The 20,581-nt window shown below is 39.9% G+C and overlaps 1 protein-coding gene across 1 annotated transcript; it reads right to left on the bottom strand.

Annotated features, from left to right (window-relative positions):
* Positions 1 to 1,751: 1,751 nt before the first annotated feature.
* Positions 1,752 to 16,354, bottom strand: LOC141387550 (cytochrome P450 4p1-like). Its single transcript, XM_073957431.1, has 6 exons — positions 15,886 to 16,354; positions 15,361 to 15,643; positions 15,193 to 15,293; positions 2,600 to 2,864; positions 2,009 to 2,538; positions 1,752 to 1,933 (listed from the first exon to the last, which is right to left on the bottom strand). The coding sequence occupies exons 1-6, from the start codon at positions 16,079 to 16,081 to the stop codon at positions 1,773 to 1,775; spliced, it is 1,536 nt and encodes a 511-aa protein (XP_073813532.1). The 5' UTR covers positions 16,082 to 16,354; the 3' UTR covers positions 1,752 to 1,772.
* Positions 16,355 to 20,581: the final 4,227 nt, after the last annotated feature.

Genomic DNA, 20,581 nt, shown 5'->3' with positions numbered 1-20,581 from the left:
AATTTCGGAAGTAAAATCGTTCTCATTTCGTTACGATTTCCAAACGGAGGGGTAATAGTTCAGATTTTGTACCGGTTTCGTTCCGATATCAGAGCGAATGTCGAAAATAAATTTCGCTTCAAAAATTCCCATGGATTTTCTTGAAATTTCGTTCCGAAATCGAACCAATTTCGCTCCGACATTTCGTTCCGAAATTATGTCAACCACTTCATACAACTTTCGTTAAGATATCGTTACGATTTCAGATCCGACATTGGACGTACCGTCCGATTTTTTTTTTCGATTTCGTTACGATGTCGATACGATTGGTTTGCTGGGAAATGAAGCCACCTGGCAACCCGTCGTTTCTCTTGCCTTAGACCATCTCCCCCATAATTGTCTTCATAAGCAGACCGCCTTATTTCATCACCTATGAAAGCCGCACTTTCGCCGATCATGGGAAAGCTAATTGGCCGAGTTTCAGAGAGTTCACTAATCACCGCTTCAGAGATCTGCCTAATCCTTCAGATGTTCCGGTTGCGAAAAGGACGTTCCGAGACATCATCACTGCTGCAGCCGCTCGCCATATACCTGCTGGTCGAATACCCGAAGTGAGACCAAACTTCCCAGCAGAGACGACGGGATTAGCAAATGGGCGTGATGAGCTTCGTCGTGCCAACTCCAGTGAACACAGAGTCAGGGACCTGACCCTGTAGGTTAACAGATGAGTCGGTGTTGAGGAGTTGTAACATTGAAGCCGAAATAAGTGAGTTGTGGACAACGATTAAGTCACTCTCGAAAGACTGCAAAGAAGGAAGATAGGACCTCAGTCACCTTTGACGATGTTACGCTGACTGATCTAAAGAGGTGCGCAAGTTATTTCAATTCACAGTTTGACGAGCAAGCCAGGAATGACAGGACAAAGAGTACTACATGGCATTAAATCTCTTCCTACTGAGGATGAACCTCCACAATTTACAATGGAGGATGATGCGATTGTTATCAGGAAAGCAAAATCATCCATACCATTAGGCCCTGATGGAATCTCCAAGGTAATGTTGAAACAGCTGGATGTGCCGAGAGTCGAGTATCTCATTAAAGTTCTGAACCTGTCATTCCCGAAGTCTGAAAATGGGCTGAGTGCTCCTGCTACTGAAGCCAGGCAAGGATGCCAGCAAAGGGGAATCGTACAGACCGATTTCGCTTTTGTCGCCGTCAGCGTCAGAAATAGCTATCCAGTTGCTGATCATCAGCATGGATCCGTAAGCAGCACAACACAACAAAAGCGCTGCACGCCATCTCCACACATATTAGTCGAGGACTCAACCAGGGCAAGCCGTGCGATAGGACAGTCGCTCGACTTATCAAAAGCTTTTGATACTATAAGCACTCCACGCTGTTTGTGGACATCGAACAGACTATTTTCCGCCCAAGTTTGAAACGTTGGTTAATCAAAATTATATGTATGGATGCCAGTCGTATGTGGAATTCAAGAACAAGAAGTCCAAGCCCGGTAGAGTGGGGTAATATCTCCTGAACAAATGATTGGACGATCGTGGCATCAGATACCTTCTTATGCTATCTTACCACATTTTCCACCCCAAGAATATGCAAATATCCGACACTAAATCTACGGTCACCCTGTTCAGTGTATCGTCCGCGTGAATTCGCAGGAGAAGCTGTATATTTTAGCACATTTCCCATTGCATACTGATTAAAAATATTACATATTTTTTGTGGTTTTTATTGCAAGGACACACAACATTCCTATATGTGTATGTATGTATCTTTGTTTATTGCCTCTTAACAAATTTCACCTTAACCTCATTCTTAGTTCTAATAATAATACCAGATTTGAATTCAAATTTACTTGGATCCACCATTGGTAACAGTTTAAAGTTCTTAATAACATGGACCAGCAATGTTTTCATTTCGTGTATGGCAAACTTTTGGCCTATAAAGGAAAATACAACAACAAAAAATAAAAATTTAAATTTCTTCTTAACCTCAACAAATGTTTATGACTTACCTATACAATTTCTTTGTCCAGCACTAAAAGGCGAAAATGCATATGGATGACGTCCCACTGAGTTTTCGGGCAAAAATCGATCAGGATCAAAAACTTCGGGATTTTCAAAATGTTTTGGATTACGTTGCAGATCGAAAATATGCAACGTAACATAAGAGTGGGCGGGTAAAATTAAACCATTTGGTAATTCAGTTTCCTCAACTGCTTCGCGCATTATAATTGGCACGGTGGGATAGAGGCGCATTGATTCCTTAAGGAAACATTCTAAATATTTTAATTTATTCAATGAAGCAATATCCACTTGTTGTAAATTTGAATCAATATTTTCCAGTATTTCTTGATAGCAACGTTCTTGCATTTCCTGCTGCAAGGATAGATTCATTAAACAGAATATTAAACTCATGGAGGTTGTATCGTAGCCTTCAAACATAAATGTATCAACTTCTTCGCAGATACCGGCATGATCGATCAGACCATCCTTTTCGGCATGCAGCAGGGTATCTAACATGGCATAACGTTTCTTCTGAAAACTAAAAAAGGTGGGAATTGGTTATTTGTGTTGTTTTTGTTATTATATTGAAAATTTGTTACCTTTGTTCATCTTGTGTTTCACCGTTGTTCTTTTCCAGCTCTTCGGTAAAAAGTTCTCTTCTCTTTTTAATGATATCGCTGGAGAAATCATGGGCAATTTTTATGGCTGGTAAATATTTGTGCTCCTCTACCGCCTTGTAGACAGATTCAATCATCAAGTGTGGATTATTGACACGTCTATTGAAACATTCTTCGAAAACCCAAAAACTCTGGCGATATTCATCGCCATTAAGGCATTCGTCCAGTTTCACACCAAGGGCAGTTTCTGAAAGAAATGGGAACAAATGGAAGATTATTTGAAGGAATATTTTAGATACATTCTTTTACAACCCCACCATGAACTGTTATGAACTAAATTTGAATAATTAGTTTCCTCTAAATACCTAAAATCGGAAGGTACCGTTTTATGGGGGCTATGCCAAAACATATACCCACGTTGAGAAGTTGTGTGACCACTGGGAACTTCAAATGTGAAATTAAAGGAAGTTCCGTAAAAAATAAAAAAAAACTCAAAGTACCTTAAATCGGGAGGTACCGTTATATGGGGCCTATACAGTGTTGCCGAATTTGACGATTTATCGTCATTTTGACGATTTTTTTTTGCCCAAAATTGGAAAATGAAGATTTTATGCCTTGAAATTATGATTTTTCATGTTAGCCAAAATTGCATGAAATAAAATAGGATAACTATATTTGAACCACCCGAGGGTGTTTGTCAGTTCTCCTACCGGGCGCGTCCCCACCGGCGGATAGGGGGAGGTCACTTGTGGGAGATCACTTGTGACATGACCCGTCTAGGGTGGAGTGGCACGACCACCTACCTCTGGAACCTCTGAGGTACCCGCGGACAAAAAACAAACATGGAGGACAAAGAAGGAATAAAAGTTACGGTGCAGGGCCTAAATAACCCAGTACCGGCGGGGAATAGTGATCTGCCTGCGAGTCACACCTCGTCGTCATCAAGCGATCGTGAGCAAACATCTCCCACAGATGTGGGTGCCTTGGCATCTGTGGTCGACGGTACTGCTACAAGCACGCAACCGAAAGGTAAAAAAGATGAGGAGAAAGGGAAGCGAAGGGAGAGTTTAATCTGGACCCAGCCATCCGAGGATGGGAGCGACCCTGACTCCGAATCAGACAGCAGTTGCAAAATTAACACCACCGTTGTGGAGAAGCCCGTTAACGAGGAGGTCCACAAGATGGTAGAAGAGGTAAGCGAAAGCATATTTAAACTTACAACACAGAAAAAAGTTCGGTGGACTGGAGCCCAGAGACGTTGGTACCAGAGGATCCAGGCACAGCTAAACAAAAAACAGCGGGCCGCACCAAAAGAGATCAACAATCCCTCCACTTCCTCGGAAGCGGCGAAGAGGATTAGATCTCCAGAGGAAGAAAATACCGCCAAACCAAGTAAGAAGAAAATGAGCTTCCCACCATCAAATGCCCCAAGCAATTCCTCTCAAAACCCACGCGAAGGAGACTGCCCAAAGAACCCTTCGACGGAGGGCGAAAAGGAGTGCTCGGGCACGAAGAAGGTGAGCGCGACCGCGGAATCCTCTGGAAGTTCCAAGGGCTCTGATAAGAAGCCCAGGGCCTTCCAGAAGAGGAAGATGGGCGCAGAGACTGGCTCGGAGCCGCCATCTACTTACGCCAAGGTGGCCAGGAAGAACTACAGGGACGAGAGGTGCTGTGCAGTGATCGATACCAGTAGAGAGTCCGGCAGATTACCTAAAGAACATCAGCAGGCCATCGAAAATATGGTCAGCGATAAAATACTGGAACACTTTCTAAAGAGTGGGCCAATAAAAATTGTCAGCAGCGAGCTCAAAGGGGACCTCTTAGTATACCATTTGGTAACGCACGCGAACCCGGCCGCTCTCGAGGAAGTCATCAACAGTGTGACAACTCCTTGGGAAGGCGGCAAATTGAAGCTGGTGAGGAAGGACAAGATACCTCATCTGACTAAAGCGACGGTTTACGTCAAGGGGTATGGCTGCAAGTTCGAGACAGAACGCATGCTCGAGGTCTTTGGCAAGCAAAATGAGATCTTGGAAGTGAAGAGGTGGGAAGTCTTCCACAGGGAGGAGAAAGAGGGTGGCACTCTCCTTGTGGTTGGAATTGACGACCTCTCACTATCCAGTCTTACAAAGACAAAGGGCAAGGGGCGCGAGTCGGGGAAGAAGAAGAGGATGCCCACCAAACCAGCAAGGAGGACAAACCACCGAGCAATTCCGAAGAGGGGGTCGAAGCCATCAGCGACTCCCAAGAAGCACGCTTACTGGATGACTCATGATTGAGGTCATCCAGATAAACCTCCATCGGAGCGAAACGGCAACTCAAGCCCTGATGGATAAAATAAACAAAGGTAGTATACACATCGGTTTAATCCAGGAACCTTGGACCGTAAAGAACAAGGTTTCCGGACTAAACCACATTAATCACTAACTCTTTTACGCTAATACAGGAAACCGACCGGGGACCTATATTATATGCCATAAAAACTTATGCTTTCTTTTCTCCCCAGAGTTGTCAACCTCGGACGCCACAGTGTTGAAGCAAGGGAATGGTAATATATACCTAGCATCAATCTACCTGCCGTTCGACTCGCCGACATTACCACCTTCGTCGGAGCTACAGCAACTGGTGAGGAAAATCAAGCAAACAGGTAACGAAGTACTAGTAGGTAGCAATGCTAACTCTCACCACATTTCGTGGGGTAGTACTAATACTAACAAGAGGGGTCAAGCCCTTCTAGAATTTTTGAATACTAACGACCTGATAACCCTTAACATAGGGAATACACCAACCTTTGTTAACAGAGTTAGGGAGGAAGTATTAGATGTAACAATATGTTCAGAAAATCTAATAAACGAGGTACATGAGTGGAGGGTTTCAAAGGAACACTCCTTCTCTGACCATGGGTATATTAGGTTTAAAATATCAAGGCCACCGCCGAATCCGATAACTTTCCGAAATAAATGCAAAACTAATTGGGCTAAGTTCGGAAAACAAGTTAAAGATAGACTAGGGCAAGAAGTTAAGGTTTGCCTAAGCAAAGAAGATATTGATAGAAATGTCAATAAACTAACAGAGGCTCTAGTAAGGTCTTTCGAAGAAAGTTGTCCACTTCGAGAGAGGAAATCTGCCTACAAAACAACCTGGATGACAGGGGAAATTCGTAACAAAGTCAAAGAGGTCCGAAGACTTTACAATAGGGCAAAACGTAAAAAAGCAGCTGTATTCTGGGACAACTACCAAACAAAACTAAAAGAATACAACAAAATGACAAGAAACGCCAAACGGAACTCCTGGAAGCTTTTTTGTGAACAGGTAGATAGCGTGAATGACGTCTCTAAAATTAAAAAGTTTCTATCTAAAACTCACTCACAACCCGAGCTTATGGTTGATGAGACGGGTAAAAAGATGGAAACAACCGAGGAAACTCTAAGCCTTCTGATGAGAACACACTTCCCGTCGAGTACTACGGCACACACAGTGTCACCGATGGAGATGGCTTATGCATCAGAAGAAGCACCAAAAATCAACAACTTGATGATTAAAGAAGCAATAATGAGCTTCTCACCATACAAAGCAGCGGGACCAGACCAGATTTTCCCAGCCTTACTTCAAAGGGAAGTGGACTATATTTCGTCCAATCTGGTCGAGATTTTCAATGCTTGCTTAAACTTTGCGTATACTCCATTGGCCTGGCAAGAGGCAAGGGTAGTATTCATTCCCAAGCCCGGCAAGTCAAGTTATGCAATACCAAAATCTTATCGTCCGATAAGTTTAACTTCATTCTTACTCAAAACAATGGAACGGACGGTCGACACCATGATAAAGAGTAACATCCCTAACGATATGCTCACGTACAAACAACATGGATACGAAAAAGGTAGATCAGTGGAAACCGCATTACATGAGGTAGTACACCACATAGAGAGAACCTTCGAGATGAAGTTGTATACTCTCGCAGTTTGCATCGAAATCGAAGGAGCGTTCAACACCGTAAGCACCGAAACGCTAATCCACTCCTTAGACGAGTTTCAGGTAAACCGGGCCTTGAGGCACTGGATAGACCATATGCTAAGGAATAGATGGATAAGCTGTGCGCTACAAGACGTAACAAAAAGAGACAAAGTTGGTCAGGGGACGCCACAGGGAGGAATACTATCACCTCTCCTATGGGTTACCACCATAAATAGTCTACTAAGGATCTTAACCGACGAAGGATTTGAACCCATCTGTTATGCAGACGACGTTATAATACTTCTTAGGGGAAAGAATCCAAATATACTCTGTAGAAGGGCCGAAACGGCTCTAAAAATAGCATACAACTGGGCTAGACCGAGAGGTCTAAATGTCAACCCGGAAAAAACAGAATTATGTCTATTCACTAGAAAAACGAAAATAGGAGCTTACGAAGAACCCGTTTTCCTAGATAAGATGATAAACATTTCTCCAACAATTAAGTACCTGGGAGTAATTCTAGACAGGAAACTTAAATGGAGAGACCATATTCAGGAAAGGGCTAATAAAGCCCACATATGTTGGTCAACCCGCAGAAGAGCTATAGGCTCAAAATGGGGTTTCAATCCTAGGATGACACACTGGTTATACAGAAGCGTAATTAGACCGATTCTAACTTACGCTTCTGTGGTTGGTGGACAGCTACGGACAAGAAATGCAACGTAAAAGTACTGCAAAAAGTCCAAAGAACGTGCTGTTTAAGTATTAGCGGGGCAATGAGGACTACACCAACTAGGGCTTTAGAGACAATTTTATTTGTCCACCCAATAGAAATTCAGGTAAGGTATGAGGCAGCCATCGCAGCTATAAGACTTAAGTCGGGTGAGTCAATAGATCATATTGTATCAGACCGTATACCTGAAACAATTGAAACCGCCTTGTGTGAAATTTTAATACCAGACAGGGACATGTGGATCGATGGAACTCTGGAACGGATGCCAACTGGAAGCTGTGGTTTCACAGATGGGGCCGTTCTAGGGGGGAGAACGGGTCTGGGTCTATATATCGAAGACCAGGAAACTAGAATCTCCCTTCGACTGCCGGATCATAATACGATCCTACAGGCCGAAATCCGAGCGATCACAGAGTGTCTGAACTGGTTTAAAGCTAACACAAGGCCAATCACTGTAAACATCCTAACGGACAGTAAAGCAGCAATTAAAGCAATAACAAGCAAGACGGTGAAATCAAAAACTGTCCTGCAGTGTAAAAAATCAATCAACGACTACTCCCACCATGGTTCTGTCAACATTATATGGGTACCAGGACATAAAGGATTAGGGGTAACGAGATAGCCAACTCCTTGGCAGAGCAAGCTACGATAAGCCTAGATAATGCTAAGCCTTTAAATGCGGCGCGTCTAGAGTTAAAAGCATGGGCAGAAAACGCCCATACATCCCTCTGGAATACTGAAGAGAAAGGGAAAAAATACAAAAATCCTCTGGGGAAACCCAGACGAGGATAAAATAAAGGAACTCCTTCAAATGAGTAAAAAAGACATTAGTAGACTGACAGGCATCCTTACAGGACACCTAGGGCTACAAGCACACCTGCACAAAATCGGTTGTGCAGAAAGCAGTGAATGCAGAGCATGCGGAGAGGACGACGAAACGTTGGAACACTATCTCTGTCATTGCCCAGCCTTCGCGACGCTAAGAAACCAATTTCTAGGAAATAACACTATACCAGAACTCCACCAAATTAGGGCAAGCGAGTTCAAAAACTTAAGAGATTATGTCAATGGCACAGAATTTCTTAACTGATAAATTTATTTTCTTTTTAATAAATTAAGCAATAAAAAATTAATTCCCCTTAGGCTTCCGAAATTAGAGCGCACAACAGGCCTATACTGGCTTAAGTGTATGCCCCGGGCATGTGGCGATTCTTATATTCGCCCCTCTTTTTCAACCTAACCTAACCTAACCTAACCTAACCATATTTGAACCAATTGGTCTGTTCCAGTACTGCAAGAATCTACTAATTTTTACTATTTTTGTCGATAACATAAAGGAAAAATTGTTATCGTAGTAAAAAATAGTAGCTTCTTGCAGGTTCTGGAACAGACATATTATTTAACGAATGAATTAAAAAAAACAATGTTGCAAACTCGATTTTATGAGCTTTTTTAATATTCTTAGCAACAAATACAGGTAGTTTGAGCTTTTTTGTCCCACATTCGAAAATTTTCGTTTAGGATTGTTAATGGATGAAAGTCTTCTACCTCGTTGTAAAAAATGTAGGAGTCCAGCTTTTTGCACTCTTTAAGAGTCAGTCATGACATGGAATAACATGGCGATATTTGAGCAAAGCTGTCATTCTAAACTGGCAGTGTGTTTACATTACTGTATTGTTGCAAACACGACAGTCATAGGGAAAACTCTCATCTGATGAACGCTTTTTTATGGCGGTATTAAGGTGATATTAAGTTAGCTTTAGTGCTGTGGGTACATAAGCTTGTAACTATAAGCGAAAAATTCACTTTAAGCGGCAAAGAAACCTAGTTTTGGACTATGTTGACGATTATCTAAATTTTATTGACGACTTCGGATTAAAAACTGTCGGCAACTCATCATGGGTTGTGGCATTCGGCACTTAGCAATGATCAGAGGATATAGAGCTGGCTGAGCAGATTGATAGCTCTATGTTTTGCACGGGCAATAACGACGTCCCTACCAGAATTAGCGGACAGTGTCACGGTTCGTCAGATATAACCATCGTCTCGCTTGGTCTGACAAATGATGTCACCTGGGAACCCGTCGTTTGTCTTGCCTTAGACCATCTCCCCCATAATTGCCTCCTATAGCAGACAGCCCGATTACATCACCTCTGAACGACGCACTTTAATCAATTATGGGAAAGCTAAATGGCCTTTTTTCAGAGAGTTTAATAATCACCGCTTCCAATGTTCGAATAGCAAAGAGGACGTTCGAAGAAATCATCACAGCGAGACCAAATTTTCAGCAGATGTGATGGAATTAGCAGCAGGGAGCTGACACTGGAACATAACAGATTGGTCGGTGAGCATAAGGGGAACAAGTGGCTAAATCATCTGAAAAGTTGCAACATTGGAGCCAGAATACATGAATTGTCTGCAGTGGTTAACACACTCTCGAACCCGGGAAAAACAGAAAAACCTCAGTCACGTTTGGCGACGTTACGCTGGCTGATGCAACGACGGTTTGTCAAACCCCCCAGGAAGTGACGGGACGAAGAGGAGAGTACTAAGTCTCATTGGATCTCTTTCTGCCAAGGAGGAAGCACCAAAATTTATAATGGATGATGTTGCGAATGCCATGAGGAACGTAAAATTATCAAAAGCCTTGGGCTCTGATGGAATTTCCTTGGTAATGCTGAAACAGCTGGATGAGCCGGGAGTCGATTATCTAAACAAAGGTTTCAACCCGTCGCGAGCCATCCACATCGTTCCCGGAGTCTGGAGAATTGGAAGAGTGGTCGCGCTACTGAAGCCAGGCGTAAATCGTACAGACCGATTTCGCTTTTTTCGTCCGTAGACTCTTGAGGCTTTGCTCTTCCTCAGCATCAGAGATAGCTATCCAGTTGCCGATCATCAGCATGGGCTCCGTAAGCAGCACAGCATGACAGCAGCGCTGCAATTATATGTGTGGAGACCAGTCGTACGTAGAATTCAAGAACAAGAATTCCAAGCTCCGTAGAGAGAAAAAGGGTTTCCCAAGGGGGGTTGATATCTCCGGAACTGTTTAACCTATACCTTTCCTGTATTCCGCCCCTCTACACGGCATTGAGATCGAAACGTTTGCGGCCGATTGTACGACTTTCGTGTCAGGTACCTTCCCTGATGTCATTTGTGAAAGGCTGAACTCCTTTCGACTGGTCTTACCACCTTTTTCTCGCGAGGAATATGCAAATACATATCCGGAGGCACTTCGGTTGCAGATAAAGAAACCTTGTTGATCACATCACGGTAGATGAGTCTGTGTTATACAGGTTATGCAGGGTAGTCCTCGAATATAAGTGCAACGCGATGGAAAAATATTCAAACCTTTCAGAATGTTGCCTTGAGGACAGCAATAGAGGGGGTCTACTGTTGTCTTCAGTGGACCATCTACACAAGAATACAAAGATTCTTCTTGTACAACAATGCAGTGTTATGCTCTCAATGCAGTACTTGGTCGGGTGTTACCGCTAAAGCCATCCTAATCAACATATGGTGGATAGGGACCAACCACCCCAACCAAGCATGTCAGGAGGGTTCTTCATGATCTAGAAAGAGAGGTCAAACGTTACCCCTAGATCAGTAGTGCGATTCTATTACACATTTTTAAGCTACCGACAAAAATCGGTAAAATTAAAACCCAAAATTATGAATGAAAAGTTGACAACACTCTTGTTATCGGTAGAACTTTACGACTGCTTTTTATTCGTCGCTAACTTACCGAAAAACATCGGTAATTACCGAAATTATAAGCATTTTAATTTTACCGACATTTAACGGTAACTCAAAAAATGATTTCAAGAATCGCACTACAGGAAGCCTATCATTCACACAGATGCAGTCGCAGATGCCATAAACAACTATGGTGTGAATGAGGTCCACGGAAAACATCCTCCAGCTATCGGAGCTGAGGAGCGTCAGATGCCACGATAAACTAGAGTAGTTTTGGCTCAACTACGCTCGGTGCAGCCGTCTAAATTCCTATAGGTGCAGCCGTCTAAATTCCTATAGGGCAACGATTGATGTCACAGTGTAAAACATCTGTCCAGCCTGCGGCACGCAGGCACGAAACGATGCAACTTTTCAACTAACTCCGGGAGATTTGTGGTTACATCCGAAGCAGCCACATTCATAGAACTAGGGATAGACCCAAAGCCAGATTAAGCAGAAAAATGAACGAATAAATACTGTTACAACAACAAATTTATGCGGGAAAGGTTTGTAGCTCCAAAGAAGACTAAATACTAAATGTCAGACATTTCTGTAGGATAATGTGGCTACAACCTTCAAAATACCGAAAATCGGGAGGAACCTTTTCTATTAGCGTTTTTTTTTTAATGTGGAGCTATACAGACAATTCTCTGCAGGAATATTGTATAGCCTCAACGAAGACTTCATACCGAATTTTACCCATTTCCCATTTCTGTAAATCATTAAAATAGCGAAAATCGGAGGGTATCGTTCTATGAGGTCTGTATCGAAATGTGGACTAGCAGTGACAGATTTCTGGGGAAATGTTTTGTAGCCCCAAAGAAGATCAAATACCAAAAGTTCTGTAATTTCGGTAAGATAATGGGCTAATACCTTCAAAATACCGGCAATCAGGAGGTGCCGTTCTAATGGGGGTACATTAAAACATGGTGCTATTCTGACAAATTTCTAGGGAAAAGTAATGTAGCTGCAAAAAAGATTAAATACCAATTTTCAACCATTTTGGTGTGATTATGAGGCTAAACCTTCGAAATACCGAAAATCGGGAAGTACCGTTCTATGCGGGATACATCAAAACGTGGATCTGAAGTAACAGATTTCGGGGGAAAAGTTTTGTAGCCCCAAAGAAGACCAATACCATTTTTCAGCCATTTTGGTGTTTTAATGAGTCTAAAATCTTTAAATACCGAAAATCGGAGGGTATCGTTCCATGGGGGCTATAACAAAACGTGGACCTACTATACTAGCAAATTTATGGGGAAAAGTTTTGTAGGCCCAAATAAAACGAAATACCAACTTTCAGATATTTCGGTGTGCTAATGAGGCTAAAACCTTCGAAATACCGAAAATCGGGAAGTACCGTTCTAGGGTTGGCTTTAGCAAAACGGGAACCTGTACCGACAAATGTTTGGGGAAAGTTTTTGTAGCCCCAAGAAAAGGACTAATTACTAAATTGCAGCCATTTCTGTAGGGTTAGTCGCATTACCCTGCAGAAATGGCTGCAATTTAGTGAAAACACGACGCTGACATGTATTGCCAAATTTCTGAGAGATATGTAGCTTTGTAGCCACATGGAAGACTATATACAACATTTCAGCCATTTTGATAATGAGGCTAAAACCTTAAAAAACCAAAAATCGGTAGGAACCGTTCTATAGGAGTTATATCAAAGCCTGTATCTATACCGACAAATTTCTGGTGGAAAATTTTATACTACCAACGAAGACTAAATACCTAATTCCAGCCGTTTCGATGGGATATATAGGAAATAACCTTGAAAATATCGAAAATCAGGAGATACCTTTCTGTGGGGGCCAATGAACGTAAACGAACGAAACAATTCCCTTACCATTCACACAAAGTAACAAACTTTTAATTCTTTCTGAGTTGTTTTATTCTCAAAACAAAACCACAAACTTTTAAACTAAAGATAAGCAAAACTGTACAATAACATAAATGTACTTCGGCTATGCTGTTCCGAGTTGTTTCATACACGAACAAAACAAAATGAATCGTTTGCAAACGTTTGCTGTGCGAATTGATGAATGACACATTCAGACACACACAATTGATTGCTTAACAACCCTATAAGCTAACATGACATACTTGAAACATACTGCGGTGGATATTTCAATCAACCACCAAACGTTTGCAGTGCGCATAGTACGGTTTCGTTTTCGATGAGTTTCTGTAAGGTTGAGAACTTTTCATTTTTCGTTTTGTTCGCACTCACGACTGTAAACAAAATGAAACTAAACAACGAGTTCGGACAACTTTGATAATGTTTCGATTTGTTCTTATGGAAAATACGAAACGAAACGTTTACAAACGTTTCATAAAGTTTTTTTTCGTACGCTGATGGGGGCTATATTTAAAAACGTAGACCGATATAGCCCATTTTTAGTACAAAGCACCCTAGAAGTTATAGAAATTTCTGTATCAAATTATAAAGTTCTATCTTAACAAGTGAAAAAGTATCAGTCGGCTTTGCCGACAGAGATATAGCCTATGTCAATTGAAACTTTCATATACATACAGATCGAATGTGTTTAGGGTATTTTCAGAATTACGTGACCATTTTTGGACATTTGAACTTGCAAAAAAAACGTGGATTAGGATTAACGTTCAAAAGCGTTGCGGAGGAGTAGGGGTTTTTTCAGCTTTCAGGGTATTTTCTCAGGAAGTATGGACTTGCTCTGATGAAACTTGTACCAAGGCGATTCGAGAGCAGGTCCTTAACTGAACTTTTCCGAAATTTTGTGTGGGAGGTACCCGAATGAGTCTACCGGTTAAGTCCATATTGGAACCTCATCTAAGTCTGGTAGAAGTTTCACGATGTGCAAAGTATGGACCAAATCGGTTACTCCCTTCAAGAGTTATCCTGCTCACAAATTTTCCAAACATTTTCAAACTTTTGTGGGGGAGGTACCGGAAGGAGTGGACCGATATAATCCATCTTCGAACTTAAACTAAGTTTGGACAAAATATTGCGATAGCCAACTTTTGGACCGAATCGGCAGATCCGTTCGAGAGTTATCATGCGCTCCAACCACTACACACGGTGTCATAGGGTTTTTTGTACCTTTTAGGCTGTTTTCTCAGGAAGTATGGACATGCCCCTGATGAAACTTATAGCGTCGAATGGGGGACAGTGAATACAAGTTGCTACAACAAAAATCAAAGCGATTGGAGAGCAGGTCCTAAACTGAACTTATCCGCAATTTTGTGTTTGATGTACCCGAAGGAGTATACCGATTGAGTCCATATTGGAACCTCATCTAAATCTGGTAGACATTTCACGATGTGCAAAGTATGGACCAAATCAGATAAGCCCTTCAAGAGTTACAGTACATACAAATTTTCCAAACATTTTCGAACTTTTGTGGGGGGGATGTACCGAAAGGAGTGGACCGATATAAACTAAGTTTGGACAAAATATTGCGATAGCCAACTTTTGGACCAAATCGGTTGATCCGTTCGAGAGTTATCGTGCGCTCCAGCCAGGCAGACAGACAGACAGACGGACGGACATTGCTAGATCGACTCCAAATTGTCTGAAACACATTTCGGCCAAACATAATTGGGGTCTAAAACCATTATTTCGATGAGGCACATTTTGCCCGTATGAAAGTGTATATACCCTCGTTAGCATAAATGCTGAGGGTATAAAAAAATCCCTATCTGTCGATATCCCCGCAAATTTTTGTCGCTTTAATCCTATCCATATTGTTTTGAAAACCCCCCTAAATACGTAAGTTTTTTTTGGAATAAAAGTATTTCAATCCACACTGGCTGAGGAGGGTATATCTGTGTCGGCAATGTCGACTGATACTTTTTTACTTGTTTGATTTTTCTCATCTATAAACATTATAGTTTCAGAATCCGCAAAAACTTCACAGAAGTAAGCATCTTTCATTTAAAATAAGTTAAGGCGCACCGTGTAGACCTATGGGATAAATATGGACTAAAATAATAAGTACCAAGCCGATACATTCGCCTTACATAAAGTGCGGCGGAACAGGACAAGTGTAAAGAAAACCACTGATAACGCTCGGATGGCTTTGATGCAGAGCAGCGTTTCAAGTTCTGACTTTTGAGGGAATCCGCTTTTTGTACAAGATTACAAGTTCCGGAACAAAGATTCAACTGTCCAACTTACCACAAACCACATTCAGTGTAAACTTTGGTATAACTTTATCCAACAGCATAACATCGGTTTCGGAGTTTTCCACATATTTAATAAATTTTTGACTTTCTTCGCTGAAATAAAAAAAAAATGATAATTAAAAACAACAATTTAACAAAAATCTCCATCACTGCAACTCACACAAAAATCTCTTGAAATTGTCCCAAAATATTAAAATGGAAAGCTGGAGTTAACATCTTCCTTCTTGTATGCCACTTCTTATCGGTGGATATTAGAAGACCATCGCCCAATGCTTGTTTCAAAAATTCATATACAAAACCTTTTGTAATCAATTTTGTATTGGTAAAAATCATTTCCGCAAATTCCGCATCGACGACATTGAGGATAGTTTTGCCCAAAAGATATTGGACATAGGTACGTTTCATTAAGGCGGCATTGCTGCGCAAATATTTAAAGGTGTCGACTGGAAAATAGTTGGCAAAAAAAAAAAAATTATAATTCACATGAAGTACATTGAGGCAGGCATGTGCTAGATAATATTATAATTATGAACATTTGTAACAGACCACGCAAATACATAGATTAGATTATTATTTTTGTTTAAATTACTAACAGCAGTCTCAAAAACATTGTACAAATCACTTGGAGTAACTTTAGGTTCCCACATTAAAAATAAAGAAAAAAACAAAATACTCTCAAACTTACCAAAATCCAAGCCAGCTGTATCAAATGTATTTCCAAATATTGTTTTACCCGGCAGTGTGGGTACTAAATTTTCTACCGGCGAACCATCTGCCGTCCGAAGTTTTGGTGCAAAAAATGCCAAAAGTTGAAAATCTTTTCTTAAACGAAAAATATATAAAATACAAACAAAGCCAACAGCCAAAGTCCAGAGAAACATGTTGGCGTAATGTTGAAATCTACACGCTTAACTTAATATTCAGTTATAGACGAGTTGTTAACAACTGATTTCAGATCGACCATATGAAAATTGTAGCTAGTTTGTATTTTAGGCAAATACAAAAAAATGATTGTTGTTGTTGTTACTGATGTTGAAAGCTTATCGCACATTTGGTGTGTTTTATTTATACAAAGAATTGTTCGATTTTGATAGCAAAAATGATCCTCCACAGCAAAACTTTTTGGGGATGGATTGGATTTGGATTTTCGCTGTAAAATAATTATTTATATTACAACATATTTTGTAATGTTGTGAGAGTATTGAACACATCTGTGGTGAAATTCTCCAACTCGTTTTTTATACCCTCCACCATAATATAGGGGGATATAATTAAATTTGTCATTCGGTTTGTAACAAATCGAAATATTCATCGGAGACCCTATAAAGTATTATATCCTTGATCAGTAGTGCGATTCTCTAACTCATTTTTTGAGTTACCGATAATTGTCGCTAAAATTAAAATGCTTATAATTTCGGTAATTACCGATGTTTTTCGGTAAGTTAGCGACGAATAGAAAGCAGTCGTAAAGTTCTACCGATAGCAAGAGAGTTGTCAACTTTTATTTGAACTTTTCATTCATAATTTTGAGTTTTAATTTTACCGATTTTTGTCGGTAACTCAAAAAATGTATTAGAGAATCGTACTACAGGGCAAAATTCTAAGTCGATATAACAATGTTGAAATGAAGATACAGCTTGCAAATTTTCAAATAGAGCTTTGTAATTTGGTATAGAAGTTTGTATTAATCCTAGGATGTTTGGTATTGCAGATGTGCTATATTGGTGCATGTTTTGATATAGTCCGCATAGAACGGTACCACCCGATTTTCGATATTTTGAAGGTTTTAGCTTCATTATCACACCGGAATGGCTGAAATTTGGTACTTAGAATTTTCTTTAGAATTTTGTCGACAGAGGGCCAGGCCTTCATATAGCCCCCATAGAACGATACCTCCCGATTTTCGTTATTTTGAAGGTTGTGGTCTCAATATTCCTCCGAAATGGCTGAAATTTGGTATTTGGTTTTCATGTGGGGTATAAAAGTTTCCATATGAAATTGGTCGGTATAGATCCACGCCTTCATATAGCCCCCATAGAACGGCAACTCCCGATTTTAGGTATTTTGAAGGTTGTGGTCTCAAGATTCCTCTGAAATGGCTGAAATTTGGCATATGGTTTTTATTTTGGGTATCAAATTTTCCATATGAAATTTGACTGTATAGGTCTTCATGTAGCCCCCATAGAAAGTTACCTCCCGATTTTCGGTATTTTGAAGGGTGTGGCCTTAATATTCCTCCGAAATGGCTGAAATTTGGCATGTGGTCTTCATTTGGGGTATAAAACTGTCCATATGAAATTTGTCGGTATAGGTCCACGCCTTCATATAGCCCCCATAGAACGGTACCTCCCGATTTTCGGTATTTTGAAGGGTGTGACCTTAATATTTGGTATTTAGTCTTCATTTGGGGTATATATAGCCCCCATTGAAAGGTACCTCCCAATTTTGGGTATTTTGACGGTTGTGGCCTCAATATTCCTCCGAAATGACTGAAATTTGGTATTTAGTCTTCATTTGAGGTATAATACTTTCCATATGAAATTTGTTGGTATAGGTTCACGCCTTCATATAGCCCTCATTGAAAGGTACCTCCCAATTTTGGGTATTTTGACGGTTGTGGTCTCAATATTCCACCGAAATGGCTGAAATTTGGCGTTTAGTCTACCTTTGAGGTATAAAAATTTCAATATGAAATTTGTCGGTATGGGACCACGCCTTCCTATAGCCCCCATAGAAAGGTTCCTCCCGATTTTCGGCATTTTGAAGCTTGGGTCTCAATATTCCTCCGAAACGGCTGAAATTTGATATTTAGTCTTCATTTGGGGTATAAAACTTTCCATATGAAATTTTTCGGTATAGGTCCATGCCTTCATATAGCTCCCATAAAACGGTACCTCCCGATTTTCGGTATTTTGAAGGTTGTGGTCTCAATATTCCTCCGAAATGGCTGAAATTTGGTATTTAGTCTTCATTTGGGGAATAAAACCTTCCATATGAAATTTGTCGGTATAGGTCCACGCCTTTATATAGCCCCTATAGAACGGTACCTCACAATTTTCGGTATTTGGAAAGTTGTGGGCTCAATATTCCTCCGAAATGGCTGAAATATGGTATTTAGTCTTCATTTGGGGTATAACATTTTCCATATGAAATTTGTCGGTAAAGGTCCACGCCTTCATATAGCCCCCATTGATTTTCGGTATTTTGACGGATGTGGCCTTAATATTCCTCCGAAATAGCAGAAACTTGGTATTTAATCTTCATTTGGGGTATAAAACTTTCCATATAAAATTTGTCTGTATAGGTTCACGCCGTCATATAGCCCCCATAGTACGGTACCTCCCGATTTTCGATATTTTGAAGGTTGTGATCTCAATATTCCTCCGAAATGGCTGGAATTTGGCATTTGGTCTTCACGTGGGGTATAACACTTTCCAAATGAATTTTGTCGGTATAGGTCCACGCCTTCATATAGCCCCCATAGAACGGTACCTCCCGATTTTCGGTATTTTGAAGGTTGTTGTCTCAATATCCCTCCGAAATGGCTGAAATTTGGTATTTGGTTTTCATGTGGGGTATAAAAGTTTCCATATGAAGTTTGTCGGTATATGTGCACGTCTTCATATAGCCCCCATACAAAGGTACCTCCCGATTTTCGGTATTTTAGTCTTTGCTGGTGGTGCAGAACTGAAATTTGTAGGTATAGGTTTACTCATTCATATCGCCCCCATAGAACTATACCTCCCGATTCTCGGTATTTTAAAGGTTGCGTCCTCAATATTCCACCAAAATGGCTGAAATTTTGTATTTAGTCTTGTTAGTTGGTCATATAAAATATTCTACCGAAATTTGTCCATACAGGTCGACGCCTTCATATAGCGCTCATACGATGTTACCTCCCGAATTTCGGTATTTTGAAAGTTAGTCACATTGTTTTAATTATATTATATTGAAATCGGTTCAGATTTGGATATAGCTCCCATATATATGTTTGCAAGATTTGGTGCACCAACCTCACCTATGTATGTATGTTAAATTTTGATGACATTTGAAATGTGTAACGGAATTTGCTCTAAGAAAAAGTTTGCCAAATAATATTGAAATGGGTTCAGATTTGGATATACATAGCTCCCGTATATATTTTTGCCCGATTTGAGGTATTTGGTGCACCAAACACGCTAATTCTGTCCAATTTCGATGAAATTTGGAAAATGTCACCGATTTTGAACTAGAAATAAGTTTGCCAAATTATATTAAGATCGGTTCAGATTTGGATATGGCTCCCATATATTGAGGTATTTGGTGCACCAAATTGATGAAATTTGGAAAATGTGACGCAGTCTTGTCTAGAAAAAATTTCTCTTAATTATATTGAAATCGTGGTGGTGTAGGGTATCATATAGTCGACCCCGACCGACTTTGGTCCTTTCCTTACTGGTTTTATAATAACACTGGTCGCTAACTTAGCGAATATGATCGTTTATTATCGAAATTATTAGCATTTTATGTATGATTTTTTAAGACTTCGTCTTATAGGACTATTAGGTCTACGTTTATCAATGAAAAATAAAGACTATTTATTCCATTTTTCTACCCGACGTTTCGTTGGAGTTTTCCAACATCTTCATGGGTAATTTTTTATTAATAAATAATCTTTCGTCAGTTTTACATTTAAATTTAGTCAATTGTAGGTTATAAAAAAAAACAACACAACCAATAAAATAAAAATAAATGCAAAAATAATTAAAAATGTATAAATGTAAATATTACAGTTGTCTTAATGCTAAAAATCACAGAAGTTAGAATACTAAATAATAATTGTACCAAATATGAGTTAGAGAATTTCACTACAAGTCAAATTTGAATAGTCTAAAAGCTATTAAATTATTTTAAAGAAGTTAACCCGCAAAAAGCTTTAAGATAAACATGTTTGTGGGACAAACTTTCTGATCGAATAAATAATTTGCCGTATAGCATGAATGAAAAGATGAAAAACAAAACACGACGAATAATTTGATAAGATAAGCCTGAGATTCATTATTTATCTATTAAAATATATTCAGTAGTGTTTTTGTGTGATTCAATACAATATTCAAAGTTTGTATATAAATTTAACATAACAGATACACGTTTGTAAGTATAAGAGAGAAATAAAGAGACAGAAAAACAATTCCACAGTTCTCAAAAAACAAACCGCTTAAGTCAGGGGCGCTCACAACTGTATTTAAGAGAAATTTATATTTTCGTTTTTCTTGAATTTTCATTAGATGTTTTACAATTTTTAAATATAATTGTAATTCTAACAATTTTCTAAGATAAGATTTCTAAATTCAAAAATTCCAACAAACTTCGATGTGTTGTTGGATTGACAACATTTAAGT

This window comes from Musca autumnalis, unplaced genomic scaffold, assembly GCF_047663935.1.
Source record: "Musca autumnalis isolate F117 unplaced genomic scaffold, ASM4766393v1 scaffold_5, whole genome shotgun sequence".
In the NCBI taxonomy this organism is placed as follows: Eukaryota; Metazoa; Arthropoda; class Insecta; order Diptera; family Muscidae; genus Musca; species Musca autumnalis.
This window is presented reverse-complemented; position numbering and strand designations above follow the sequence as displayed.